General features: G+C 37.7%; 1 protein-coding gene across 5 annotated transcripts in view; it reads left to right on the top strand.

The window, feature by feature from the left end:
* LOC104608019 (phospholipid-transporting ATPase 3-like) overlaps positions 1-14,784 on the top strand; it is a 131,424-nt gene that overhangs the window by 79,066 nt on the left and 37,574 nt on the right. For all 5 annotated transcript variants that reach the window (XR_016085867.1, XM_088904345.1, XM_088904344.1 and 2 more), the window contains 4 exons: positions 1,568-1,645; positions 1,776-1,872; positions 3,202-3,308; positions 3,487-3,552. Coding sequence is in view for 4 of the 5 variants with exons in the window: in XM_088904345.1 (XP_088760471.1) it covers positions 1,568-1,645; positions 1,776-1,872; positions 3,202-3,308; positions 3,487-3,552 (348 nt within the window). In the remaining variant the exon portion in view is untranslated. The remainder of the gene's footprint in view (positions 1-1,567; positions 1,646-1,775; positions 1,873-3,201; positions 3,309-3,486; positions 3,553-14,784) is intronic.

The following is a 14,784-nucleotide window of genomic DNA, read 5'->3' as shown; positions in this document are numbered from 1 at the left end:
GGGAGAATAATGGTAGGTCCTCTGTAAAAATCTATGCCAAGAAAACCTTGATGATTTCCCAGCAAACAGAATCTGGCATTTTGGGGTTCCGTTCAAAATCAAGTTTTCTTTTTCCAGGACTGCAGCTATGGAGAAATGTTTAACCTAAGACAAATTACTGCATAGGGGAATGACGTTGGACCAGCATGGGTGTGTTTTTTGTTCAGAAGAGTTGGAGACTGCCAATTATCTGTTCTTGCACTGCCCAAATGCTGTCAAAATTTGGATTGTGCTTCTAAATATATTTTTGGCTGGGTTGGCTGCTTTCCACGGTCCATTAAAGCTTTTTTATGGATCTGGCAGATAAGTGGTGTCATTAGTAGGGGTAAAATTGTCTGGAGAATGCTTCCAATGGCTGCTTTTTTGTATATATGGGAGGAAAAGACCTCTCAAATTTTTGGAAACATCTATTCTGATAGTGATGTCTTGCTGAACAGAATTAAAGGAACGCTTCGTTCTTGGTTAACTGTTCATAAAGATTTCAGGGGGTTGGGCTATGACAGATATTTTGAGAGATATTGTTCTTAAGGCCTACAGATGTATGATATTTTGTTTATACTATTAATACAATACCTTACGTTTCCAAAAAAAAAAGTTGGCTTTATATATAGCGGTTGCAGAGGAAACCATTCAGCTTGTGTAGTTAACCTACTTGGGGCAGAATCCGCCACTAGTCTCCAATTTCTCATAATGTTGTTAGTTGTATAAACTGCAAGCAGCTCCATAGTTCTGCTCCAATGTGCCACCTTAATGGATATATTGTCAACGATGTTTTTCTTAGGGCTGGCCTAAATTCTCCAAGTGGTTAGGCATACATTATTTGTACTCATCATTTTTAATAATTTAATAAATAAAAGTACTACGGTTACCTATCAAAAAACAAATTGGATGACAGTCCTGTAACAAATATTCTGCTTTCTTAAATTTGTTTTTTTATTAGTAATAAAAAAATCAATTATATGATAGTGATGTAGAAAAAGACTAATAAATGATGCTTCACTGTGTACTATCATTTACACTTGAAATATCTGATCAACTACATAGAAAGTTGCTCCTTTTAAAGGAGATGAAATCTTTATGGTCCAAAGGCCAGTCCATGAGGAAACTGATCTCTTCTGTGCACAACCCAGGGAATGATCTCTCCTTGCCTTTAAGATGGACTGAAGAAGGTTAAGATCATCTCTTACTTTTGTTTTATTGACTACCCACCTGGAAACATAGAGCAAAATAACAGGATGCCTTGTCTACTTGTCACATTCATTTCATATAATTTTTTACTGTGTTCCTTGTATATCAGTAGTACTTATTTTCTTTTGATCAGCAACAAAGAAATTAAGATTCATTACAAAAAACAGAAAAATGACATCAATTTATACAAAAATAAGAGCATTAGCAAGCTATCCCTCCCCATAAATTGTTACAAATTGCCCAAAATAGTTAGTTTCTATTAACCCCTTAGCTAAATTGTCAGCCTAGTATTGCAGTAGTACTTTATCATACTTCTAAGATTAATGTTGCATGATTGCAGGTTAAACAAGATGGCTTCTTTCCTGCAGATTTACTGTTCCTTGCAAGTACAAATCCTGATGGTGTCTGCTACATTGAGGTTTTTCTTTTCATCTTTTCTTTTCTTACTTTGAACAGTTCTTTTTTGTTTTTAATTAAATGTATTTACCTAATAAAACTCAAGAATATACCTGCCTCCACATCTCATTTCAAGTTTCTCCCCATCACAGACTGCAAATCTTGATGGTGAAACAAATTTGAAGATTAGAAAGGCGCTTGAAAGGACATGGGATTACTTGACTGCTGATAAGGCCTCTGAATTTAAAGGTTTAACCTTTGTTCTTTAGAATTCAACCAATGCTTTAGTTTCTATTGGGCCAAAGGTGTTGGGACTGAGTTCTTTGAATTGGTTTTGAAAGCATAGAGTGAAACTTATTACTCTGGCTGGTTACACTAAAGCAAATTATGGCAATCCACTATCAATTATTCATTTTGATGTTAATAAGGGCTTCGTCTGTCTTTATTGCATCTTTTGTTTGCACCATTACAAAATTGAGGAGTATAATTCTGGTTCATTTTTTTTCGATTTTTTTTGGGGGACAAGGTGCCCTTGGAGGGTAGCCTCTCCCAAGCGCCTACATATTTTTGTATATGGTGCTGCATAGTATTTTTATATTTATATTTTATGATATTATAATATTACACTAAATTATTCATTTTGTGGCTTTATAATTCTTATATTATTTACTTTTTATATATTTCTTATTTGTTTGGGTTCAATGGATACACAAGTTATTGAGATTTCAAAACCTGAACCAACAAGCAAAGAAGAACTTGAAGATTTTATCCAATCAGCACATGAGAGTAACCAAAGAATTGTTGTTGTTGTTGTTGTTACATTAATAATAATATATTATTATTACTGTTCCTCTTCCTCCTATAATAAAAACAAGGGCTCAGCCCCTATGTTTTCTTCTCTTTCTTCTTTTTCTTCTCATAAATATGTTGATTTTTTATGTTTTTGTATAAGTTTTATACTTATTTCATGAGGATTATGGTAATTATTAGTCAAGGATAGGATAATTGCTGATTACCATAAAATCTAGGGAACTACTCTGGGGCTTATATTATCTTATTACAAAAAACTCATTGCCTAGGTGACAAGACACCCTCCCTGTTGCCCTGGTTCTCCTTGGTGTCTTGAAAACTATGATTATATATAGAGACACGCACACAATGATATGCCAAATCTGGTTCAATTTTGCTTCAGATTTTGCTTCGCTTTGTTTGTTTGGAGGGAAGTAAAATAATGTGACACTCTATATGGAAGAGTATGAGGGGGAGGAAGAGGAATAAAATTTCTAATCACTTTCTGGGATGCATATTTTACACCATGGAGGTGCAAATTATGTGGTAAAAATGTAAATTTTACTCAAGCGGTATAAATGTGTTTGCAGAACAATATACTGATCTTTTCCCTCTTAATGATGTTTCATGCTGCCTTACGGTTGACATAAGCAAATGACACACAATGTAAAACTTCATTACTTTCTAGTCTTCTTTATAGTTGGTACTGTATTACTTGCAATTTCATCTATTTATTTTCTTGATTCTTATGTTTTTTTTTTCTTATAAAGATTTGTTTGTTGATTACAGGGGAAGTACAGTGTGAACAACCAAATAACTCATTGTACACTTTCACTGGCAACCTTATGGTCGAAAAACAAACACTGCCTCTTACACCAAATCAATTATTATTAAGAGTATGATTTATTTTTCTATTTGTGCCTCATTAATAACTTTGTTTTTTTAGCCTAATGCACGCATGTTATAAATCTTATGTTAGATGCCTTTCACTTTGACACAATTGTGAATATGATAAGAATCAATTTTAGAAATTCATGCTTATTGTTGATCATTATGCTTCTGCTTTTTTTTCAGGGATGCAGTCTAAGGAACACAGAATATATAGTTGGAGCTGTTATATTTACTGGGCATGAAACAAAGGTATGTGGCATTTGGGTATAGTTTGACTTGCTAACCCCTTGTCCCCTATTCCATGTTGGACCATCTATGTAACCCAGTAAGGGATCAATATGTCTGGCATGAGATCATAGTTAGCATTGGATTGACCAAAGTTCTTGCTATATTTGATTTTCATTGATCTAATGCATTGATCCTGGGAAGGAAGACAGAAAGAACAGTAGTGGGAAGTGTAGAGATAATATGGGCTGACAGGTTGGGAGTACCATTTTATCTTGTATATACCTTATTGTACAATATCTTTTATTCTTTCTTGTAAACTTATCTTATTTCTTATTTATTTTGGTGAAGGACACAATGATCCTTCCACTTTTATGTAAACTTCTGATATATAATGCAAATCCTTTGGGCGTGTAAACTGATTGACACACACCCCTTCAACTTCTACTGTCTCTTTTGAATGGTCTCTGTCATGTATCAGAGCAAGTTCTAACCTCGATCTGCTGAAAACTTCTCTCTTTCTGTTGTTTTGCTACGATTAAAGTACATTGAAGGACTGTTCTGTTGCTCTGTTGCTGAAGTTTTTGGTGGTCTTCTGGCAACTGTTCCGATCAGTCCCTTTTCTTGCTGTTTTCTATAGAAGACAACATAACAGGTTAGGGTTTCTAACCTGTTTTGGTGTTTGGATCATTGCTGGTAGGGTTTCTAATTGAATCTTCTTGGAATCGACTCTCAACTTTCCTTTTTAGGACTGTTACTTGATCTACTGCTTTTTGAGAGCATTTCCTTTAGGAAATCTGATTATTCTCCATTAAATCAAATCAGTTTTGAGTGATTTAAAGCCTGTTATGTCCTTTCTACTTGTTACAACATCTGTTCTTGGTGTTTTTTTAAATGATGTCAATCAAGTTTATTGGAAGAAACTATGCTCTATGGAAGTTTCACTTCAAGTTCTATGTTGAGGGGCAAGGCCTTTGGGGTTATGTGGATGGTTTGATGGCCAAGCCTAATGAATCTGACAGCAAAGGGCTGAAACAGTGAAAGATAGATAATGCAAGAATAGAATCATGGATTCTTGGCTCAGTCGAGACTGACATAGCCATTCTGATGAGGGGTTTTAAGACTATAAAGGAAATGTTTGAATTCATGGAGAAGGTCTATCAGTAGTCCAACCTCTCTCGACAATATCAAATTAAAACAGAGATCTTTTCCTACACTCAAGGGGAGATGATCCAATAGTACTATGCTGGTTTTATCAATTTATGGACTGAGTACGAATTAGTGCACATGGGAGACTCTTTGTTAGCTTGTTGTGTCAAGAGTATGAAGTAGAACTTTGATAGAAGGAAGATTATGCATTTTCTGATGCATTTGAGGCCTGAATATGAAGTTATTAGATCAAATATTTTGAGTAGGGATTCTACTCCAAATCTGGATACTATATTGGAGGAACTTCTTAGGGAAGAAACAAGGCTGGTTACTTAAGTCTACCATCAATGGGAAGCATGATTCTGGGGCTGAAGCTGTTTATTTTGCAAACAAATCAAAACCAATGGACCTTTCCAAGGTACGATGTTATGAGTGAAAAGAATATGGTCATATTGTTTCACATTGCCAAAAGAACACTTGCACCTATTGCAAGAAACATGGGCATATAATATCTGAATGCCCCACTCACCCATCTAAAGGAAACACTTCAGGTTATAAGAAAAATCAGCACGGCATATCAGACAATCATGGATAATTCAGACAGTGGTACTATCCCTTCCCCTCCAACACCTACTTCAGTCAAAGGTGAGTCTTCTGGAGTTATTTTTGAGGAAAAGACGCAATAGCTGGTCTCTTCAGCCATTTTTTTCTGCTTTCTCTGCTATTTGTCTATCTGGTGAGTCTTCACTTTATTGCTCTTCTCCAAATCACCTTTGAGTAATTGACTCTGGTGCCTCCAATCATATAATGAGGGCATACTTTGGTCAGTATCTTAAACCAAAATCCTTGAATAAGCATATCATTACGGCCAATGGTTAATGTTATCAGACCTGTATTTAATCCAATAAACAAAGAAAAACACCTGCAGCAGGCCCGAGAAGAGAGGTAATAGAGAGGAAGAAGAGAAGAAGAATATGAAGAGAATAGGGCAAACAATCTCAGTCGAATGAGACTAAACTGCCGCCCCCTATATGTTTATATTCATAATGAATATGAAAATTACAATATTACCCCTGATACTATGATTTAAGAACAGAGACAAAACAGAATTAAAAAGAAAGGGAAAAATACTAAAATAACCCTAGAAAAAAAACATTGTATTTTAGCACTCCCCCTCAAGTTGGAGCATATATATATCATACAACTCCAACTTGTTACAAATGTATTTCATCCGAGCACCACTCAATCCTTTGGTGAACAGATTAGCTAGTTGATCTTCAGACTTCACATATGGGGTAATGATTTCTCCACTAACCACCTTCTCTCTTACAAAGTGGCAATCCACCTCTATGTGTTTAGTCCTCTCATCATACACTAGATTGGAGGAGATATGAACGGTTGCCCGGTTGTCACAAAATAGCTTCATGGGAGTTGTGATTGATATTCCCATTTCCTGTAACAATTGTTTCAACCACACCAACTTGCATGTAGTGTGGGCCATGGCTCTATACTTGGCCTCAACACTACTCCTTGCCGCAACTTGTTACAAATATATTTCATCCGAGCACCACTCAATCCTTTGGTGAATAGATTAGCTAGTTGATCTTCAGACTTCACATATGGGGTAATGATTTCTCCACTAACCACCTTCTCTCTTACAAAGTGACAATCCACCTCTACGTGTTTAGTCCTCTCATGATACACTAGATTGGAGGAGATATAAATGGTTGCCTGGTTGTCACAAAGTAGCTTCATGGAAGTTGTGATTGATATTCCCATCTCCTGTAACAACTGTTTCAACCACACCAGCTTGCATGTAGTGTGGGCCATGGCTCTATACTCGGTCTCAACACTACTCCTCGCCGCCACATTCTGTTTCTTGCTCTTCCAAGAGATCAAATTGCCTGCCAAAAACATATAGTAACCAGTTGTTGGTTTCTTGTTAGTAATTGATCCTACCCAACCAGCATCTGTACATCCTTCAAATGAGAAGTCTCTCCCTTTCTTATACAACAACCCTTGACCCCGAGCACCCTCTAAATAGCGTAGAACTCTAGCAATACCTTCCAAATGGATTGTCCTTGGGTTTTGCATGAATTGACTCAATAGTCCAACACTGGAGGAAATGTTTGGTCTTGTGATGGTTAAATAAATCAATTTTCCAACTACTCTACTATATCGTCCAAGATCATTTAGGGGCTCCCCCTCACTATCAAACATCTTCACATTCGGTTCTATAAGAGTATCCACTGGTTTTTCCCCTAATAGACCAATCTCTTCCAACAACTCAAGCACATACTTTGCCACTTCTATGCCCAAAAAATATTTCAAGTGTCCCAAGTCCTTAGACTAGAATTGACTTTGTAGGAACTATTTGAGCTCTTCAATGCCATGCTCATCGCTTCCTATGGTAATAATATCAACAACATAGACTGACAATGCAATCTTTCCAAAGGTAGTATTTCTACTGAACACGAAGTGATCAACCCTACATTGTGTCATCCCAAACTGCTGTACTCCACTACTAAATCTCCCAAACCAGGCCCTCGAAGATTGCTTCAACCGACACACCTTTCCTTCCTCCCCCTAAGTAACATACCTTGGAGGTTGCTCTATATACACCTCTTCTGAAACAATGGCCAATCAAAGTGTGTATCCAGAGAGATAAGCACACGGACTAAACCCATTTTAGCTAACTTGAAAGAAGAAGAAAAACTGTTTACTGTATTACAGGTTTGAAGAGAAGAAAAGAGAAAGAGAGAGAGAGAGAGAGAGAGAGAGTAAAGAGAGGAGAAAACAAAGAAGGGGTTCAGTGGTGAATGATCTGCTGCCCCATCAACCCTTTATTTATAGCTTTTAGGATCCTTACAAGAATAGGAAATAAACAAAAAATAGAAACAATAAGGCCAGCCAGCCCAAATTAACAGAAAGTAGAAAATTCTAATAACAGAAACTAGAAACTAAAGAAATTAGAAACTACTAAAAAGAAATTAGAAACTACTAATAAAAGAAATTAGAAACAACTAGGTGTGGGTATGAAACCACACACACTAGAGCCTGAGTGTGTGTATGGAACCCCACACTCGTGTTTAACCAACTATTTCTTCACTCCCCCTCAAGTTGGGAGTAGATATTTGTCATGCCCAACTTGTGTAGATCTGTCTCCAATTTTCCTTTTGTGACTGCTTTGGTGAAGAGATTAGCTAACTGCATGTATAAGGCAATGTAAGGAAGGCATGCTTCTTGAGATGCGACTCGCTCTCGGATAAAATGTCTGTCAACCTCGATATGCTTAGTCCTATCATGCTGTATTGGGTTATGGGCAATATTTACTATAGCTTGATTATCACAATACAGCATCAGAGGCTTCTCATAATCAACCTCCAACTCATTAAGCAAGGATCTCAGCCATAACACTTCTGCAACACCAAATGGCCATGGATCTTATTATTTGTTGATGACTATTACCCGTTTTTCATGGGTCTATCTTATGCACTCTCGAGATGAGGTCCCCAAACAACTGTACCCCCTGTTGGGAGTATGGTAGGGCCCCCAAACATTGGTATGCACAATCTCAAAAGGAAGGTTGCTTCTTTTATTACTTAAAGGATAAGATGATCTACTATGTTTTGCAAGTTCACAACTTTCACATTTTAACCCAGACACTTCTACTGGCTCAAACAAGTTTGGAAAAAGACTCTTTAAAGACCCAAAAGATAAATGACTTAAGCGGTTGTGCCAAAGCATAATCTTACTACAAGACTGAGAAACAAACAATTTCCCTGCTTCACTCTACTCCCCCTGTGAATGTTCCAGCAGGTAGACTCCATTCATCTCATGGCCAATTCCAATCACCTTCTTTGTTTTCAGATCCTCAAAAATACATTGATCAGGGAAAAAAGTTACCAAATAGTTTTGATTTTTATTGATACTACTAATTGAAAGCAAGTTAGCACTAAGCTTGGGAACATGCAAAGCTGAGGATAGGGTGATGGTATCTGATAATCTGATGTCTCCCTTGCCAGAAATTGATACAAGAGAGCCATTAGCAATAGAAACTTTGTCTCTCCCAGAAGATAAACAATAGGTGCTAAATAGAGTATATATGTTAGTCATATGATCTGAAGCACCTGAATCTATTACCCAGGAAGGTCTAGTGTTACTTGGGACAGAAGCATGACAAGCAGTAGCTCTTGTACTTGTATGAGCAAGAGCTGAAGTAGGTTGTTGAGCTGATGTAGGCTGAGCTGAATTACTAAATTCATTTTCTAGCTGAGTCAGAGCAGCTCAGAATGCAACTAGGGTATCTAGAGGAGTGCCTCTTGTGCCTGATGAAGTTGTACTATCAGTGTTGACAGCCATATTAGCATTCCCTTTCTTATTTCTAAGCTTTGTTGGAACTAGATGAGGGTGCAACTTCCAATAGGTGTCCTTAGTATGTTTAGGTTTCTTGCAGTGTTCACATACCAAGTACTTCTTAGCTTCCTTCTTCTCCTTATCCCCCCAGATTTAGGTCTAACTACTACCAAGGCTGATTCGGAAGGCTGTTGTTGCAACATAACCTTTCTCCTAGTTTCTTCACTATGCACTAGGGAATAGGCTTGTGACGTCACACCATCTCTTGTCAACAACTGTTGTCTCACAATGTCATATTCAGAGTTCAGACCAGCTAGGAACTCAAAAAATCAGTTAGTTCAACCTGCTTTCTATATGTTTGTGCATCTTTCCAACTCTCCCACTCAATTGTTTCAAGATGGTCAATTTCATGCCACAGGGATTTTAAGGTTGAAAAGTAAACAGATACCTGCTTCTCTCCTTGCCTCAGATTTTTAACCTCACATTTTAACTCATAAGCCCTAGCAACATTCATTAAGAGGCTAAGAGTAAGTTTCCTTCATAACATCCCATATTTCCTTAGCTGTTTTGGCCCACAAGTAGTTTCTGCTGATGTGTGGCCGCATAGAGTTGCACAGCCATGTTATCACCAAAAAATTTTCTTGGACCCACCTAGCATAAGTAGGGTCCTCCTTGGAGGGTTCCTTCACATCCCCTAGCAAGAAGTTCAATTTTCCTTTACCCCCAATAGCCATCATGGCTGATTGGGCCCATTCCAAGTAGTTTGATCCATCAAACTTAACAGTTGTAATCTGAAAGGTGTTTTCAGTCATGTTACCTGAACCACCAGTCCCAAAAGCACCTTCCCCTTCGTTCTTATATTCCATTCTAAGTTAAGAAGAGGCTTTAAACTACTGTGACAAGAAAAAACTGTATTTCAAGGCTGATAACAGCCAACCTAGGACAATGATTTTGCAGTTAGATAACAATCAACTACTATCCTGGGATTGATATCAGTCCTGGACTGATTGATATCAGTCCTAAGATTTTCTATCTGTACCTCTCTGAATGAATAACAAAGTCCTTTTGAGTATCAATCTCAAGAAAAGGTACTTTATGAAGAAAAAAGCCCAGAAAACTGATTGCTACCTTTAGTCTTCAAACTTGATCAATCAATTACTGTCAGCACCTTGAATCTTGATCAAAGAACCAAGAAAAAAAAAACTGATCGGCACCTCCAATCTTGATCAAGAATCGATCTTGATCACTCAATTCCTGCCTGATTCTTCCTGATTACAAGAAGCTTTCTCCAATCTTAGGACAGCAGCTAAAGCCTTCTTGCAACCTCCAAGAATCAGACGAAATAAGGATCTTTCTGAACTTTCAGCCCTAAACAATTCTCATGTGGTCGGCTGAATTAAATCCACATGAGAAACCCTAGATCTAAGGCTCTGATATCAACTTGAAAGAAGAAGAAGAACTGTTTACTGTATTACAGGTTTGAAGAGAAGAAAAGAGAGGAAGAGAGAGAGAGAGAGAGAGAGAGAGTGAAGAGAGGAGAAAAGAAAGAAGGGGTTCAGTGGTGAATGATCTACTGCCCCATACACTCCTTTATTTATAGCTTTTAGGATCCTTACAAGAATAGGAAATAAACAAAAAATAGAAACAATAAGGTCAGCCAGCCCAACTTAACAGAAATTAGAAACTCTTAATAACAGAAATTAGAAACTACTAATAAAAGAAATTAGAAACAACTAGGTGTGGGTATAAAACCACACACACTAGAGCCTGAGTGTGGGTATGGAACCCCACACTCGTGGCTAACCAACTATTTCTTCAAGCTACAGGTGAAAATGTATTAGTGTAATCAACTCCATAGGTCTATGTGTACCCTTTGCCTACTAAGTGTGCTTTATATCTCTCCACACTACCATCTGCAAGATGCTTAACAGTGTAAACCCACCAACAACCAACTGCTTTCTTCCCTGGAGGAAGAGAAGTGAGGTTCCAAGTATGATTAGATTGAAGAGCATGAAATTCCTCATCCACCGACCTCTTCCATTCCGGAGAAAGGAGGACATTATGAAGAGATCTATGAACAAACATAGACGATAGAAGAGACAAAATTCCGATAGGATGGAGATAAATGTGTAAATGAAACATAACGAGATATAGGATGTTTAGTACAACCACTCTTACCTTTGCAAAAGATGTGATTTAGTTCAATAAAAATCAGTAAAATATTTTTAAATTATAACAAAGAGAAAAAAGGAGAAAATGGAGAAAGGAAGAAGAGTTCAATGGTGTCCTCTTCCACCTCTCTTATCTTTTATTAATCGTACTAAGATTGAACAAATTATAAGTCTACCCTTAAGTGGGCATCTAGCTCATCAACATACTTAAGAAAACATAAAAAAGAATTAAAGGCCCATTAGCAAACAAAACAACTAGGAAGAACTAACAATAAGACAGTAATGGGCTAGGGCCTATTCAGCCCAATCTTTCTACAATGAAGTGCAATGGGAAGATCCAAATGAGACTGATCCGTCGACAAAGAAGCCAATGATGGTTGAGGCAGAGTTGGAGTAGGCTGAAACACGATGCCATAGGGATAGTGAGCATACACTCTATGGATTGGTAATCGCGTTGTCTCTTAAACATCAGGAGTAGTAACAGACACCTCCATTGGTAAGGGAAGAGAGGTGTGGATAAGTTATCAAGAGAAGTAGGCTCCATAGATGAAAAGAAGGGAATTTTCTCAAAGGTCACATCAAGAAGAACAAAGGAGCAACTAAAAGAAGTGTTGTAGCACTTCTACCCTTTTTAGGTCCAAGAGTACCCCAGAAATACAAATTTAAGAGCACGAGCGTCCAACTTATCCAAACTGGGACCCAGACAATGAACATAACAGTTACAACCAAAGACACACAAGGCAAAGGGAATGAAGATTGAGAAGGAAAGACAATCAAGAAATGAGAACCACATAACACTAAAGATGGCATACAATTAATGAGGAAGCAAGAGGTGAGGACAGCATCACTCCAATATTTTTTTGGAACTGAACTTTGAATAAAAAATGCTTGAGAAGTGTCAAGTAGATGTCTGTTCTTCTGCTCAGCCACTCCATTTTGTTGTGGAGTAGAGGAGCAGGGTGATTGATGTATAATGCCATGAGGTTCAAAAAACTTATGGGCATTGAAAATATTCTTTTGCATTGTCTGAAAGAAAATATTTAATGGAGATACCAAATTGATTCTAGATTTCGGCATAAAAAGAGAGAAAAATATCAAACACTTTTGTACGAGATTTCATTAAATAAATCCAAGTCATCCTTGAAAAATCATCAACAAAGGAAACAAAATACTTAAAACCATTGTAAGACTCAACTAGACAAGGACCCCAAAAATCTTAATGAACCAATTCAAAAAGACTTAAGACTCTAGTAAATTCCCTTGGAAAAAAAGAGACATAATGATGTTTACTAAGCTAACGAACTTCACACTGTAACTCACGAACAAACACTACATCGGGAACAAGACTCTTGAGAGCTGAAAGAGAGGGATGACCCATCTGTCGATGCCAATGCAACAGTGTAACAGAAGAATGAAGAGTTGTTTGTGATCCACCACCATCGAGAAAATACAATCCTCCAACTTCATGCCCGCCACCAATCATCTTCCTCGTCTCGAGATCCTAAAAAACACAATAGGACAGAAAGAATGAGATGGAGTGATTCAAAGATTTTGTCAACTTACTAACAAACATAAGACTAAATGGAAATTTGGGAACATAGAGCACCAAAGGCAAAGTTAAATCAGAATATAAAGTTACACCACTGGTACCAGAAACAAGAGAGGTAGTACCATCAGCCAGAGTAACCGACTGGGTAGTGGAGGGAGGGGATAGAGATGTAAATTGATCTGAGGACCCAGTCAAGCGATCTGAAGCCCCAAAATCAATAATCCATGGTTTAGAAGAGGAAAGAAGACATGTTTTATCTGACTTTGCAAGAGTTGCAATATTACCGGGGAAGAAGAGGGCAAACGAAGATTTTCATACTCCTTCCAATTCCTAAAGCAGTAGACTCATCACCTGTAGTATCACTATTTCTTTCTACAGCAGCATGACTGGCCCAAGTAGATGGCAGTCATGCAAATCATAACAGTAGTTCACAATATGTCCTTCTCGTCCACAATAGTTGCATTCTTTGACCATTCCTTGACCACCAACACCGACACCACAACCTCTAATGTTCCCATCTCTACCACCACCACGACCTCCTTTCATGCCATGGTTACCCCCTCTGGGATAGTTGCTTCTACCACATGAGCCACCTTTACCATCTCTGGTTGCAGCTAGAGCCAACTTCTCTAATACTAGAGTACTATCTGTATGTGGGTTCGCAACCCTTCTGGCTCTAGAGAAAACTTCTGATAGTGTGGGTATATCACTACTACCTAAAATCTGGTCATGAACCGGTTCAAATTCACCCCTCGATCTAGAAGGAAACCTTGCTACGTCCAACTGATCTCTTTGTTGTTTTTGTACTTTGAGATCAATTGGACGGGGCTGGTACGAATCCAGCTCATTGCGCAAACTCTTTAAACTAGCATAGTACTCCTCCACACTCTTATCACCTTGTTGTAACTGAAAGTATTCCTGGTATAATTGATATATTCTAGTTACATTATTCTGTCCAGGATACAGTTGTTTGGCATGTTCCCAAATTTCTTTTGCAGTATCAAAGAACATCAAGTTCACACCAATATGAGGTTCCATATTGTTCCAAAGACATGTAATGATCTGTGCATTCTCCTGAGTCCAATCATTATACCCTACAGCCCCTGGGTCTGGTTTATTTTCCTTAATATACTTTAATTGACCATTAAGTTTGACAGGCATCATCTGTACAGCCATGAAATCTAGTTGTACCATAACACTTGTTTTGTTTTCATTACCAGAAGCTGCCATCAGTCACAAGTTATTTCTGAAACACTCTCTCAAGACATACACCTTTTAGAGACAACAAAAACACTCAACAGACTTCACTTTTGGCATGGAAACAACAACCACATAGCCACAACCCCTTATCGAACATCAACACAAGAAACCCTTCTACAAATCAACCAACCTCACCATTCACAAAGACCAACCCACCAAACACAAACAATAATCACCCAACCTACACATTTGCAGTCCCTTATCGAACTGCCAAATAGAGGGAGTCTAATACACCATCAAAACCAACCGACAATGCAACTTGAGGCATGGAAGCCTCCTAACCATAGTTGTCTAGCCGACAAGGCGCCCTTGGAGGCTCACCTCGCCCAGTCACCAAGCAGTTTTTCATATTGTGTAATAAAATACTTTTATATTGTTTTTTTTAGATTATAATTATAAAATAGACATTATTAAAGAAAAATATTCATTTTTTGTGTTTATAAACAAATTTCTTTTTATTATTTTCTTATTTGTTAGGGTTTAATCAACACAAACATTGCTAACTGCTGTATTGAACTGTCAATGACTTCAAAATCTGAACCAATAAGTAAAGGAAGAACTTAAAATTGTCTAATCAACACACTTCTTCTTCTAGTTATTAAAGAAAGTTGATTATGGAACCTAGGGAACTACCCTAGGATACGTGATTTTTACTTAAAAAATCCATTGCCTAGGTGACGCCTAGGCGCCCCTCTGTCGCCTAGCCTCGACTTGGCGCGTTGAAAACTATGCTCCTAACCTTCTGGGCAATCAGTCTCTTTTGGTCTTTCC

The sequence above is a fragment of the Nelumbo nucifera genome, chromosome 4, assembly GCF_055504915.1.
Source record: "Nelumbo nucifera cultivar China Antique chromosome 4, China Antique-T2T, whole genome shotgun sequence".
Lineage (NCBI taxonomy): Eukaryota > Viridiplantae > Streptophyta > Magnoliopsida > Proteales > Nelumbonaceae > Nelumbo > Nelumbo nucifera.
The sequence above is the reverse complement of the archived record's forward strand: the minus strand, read 5'-3'. Positions and strand labels throughout refer to the sequence as shown.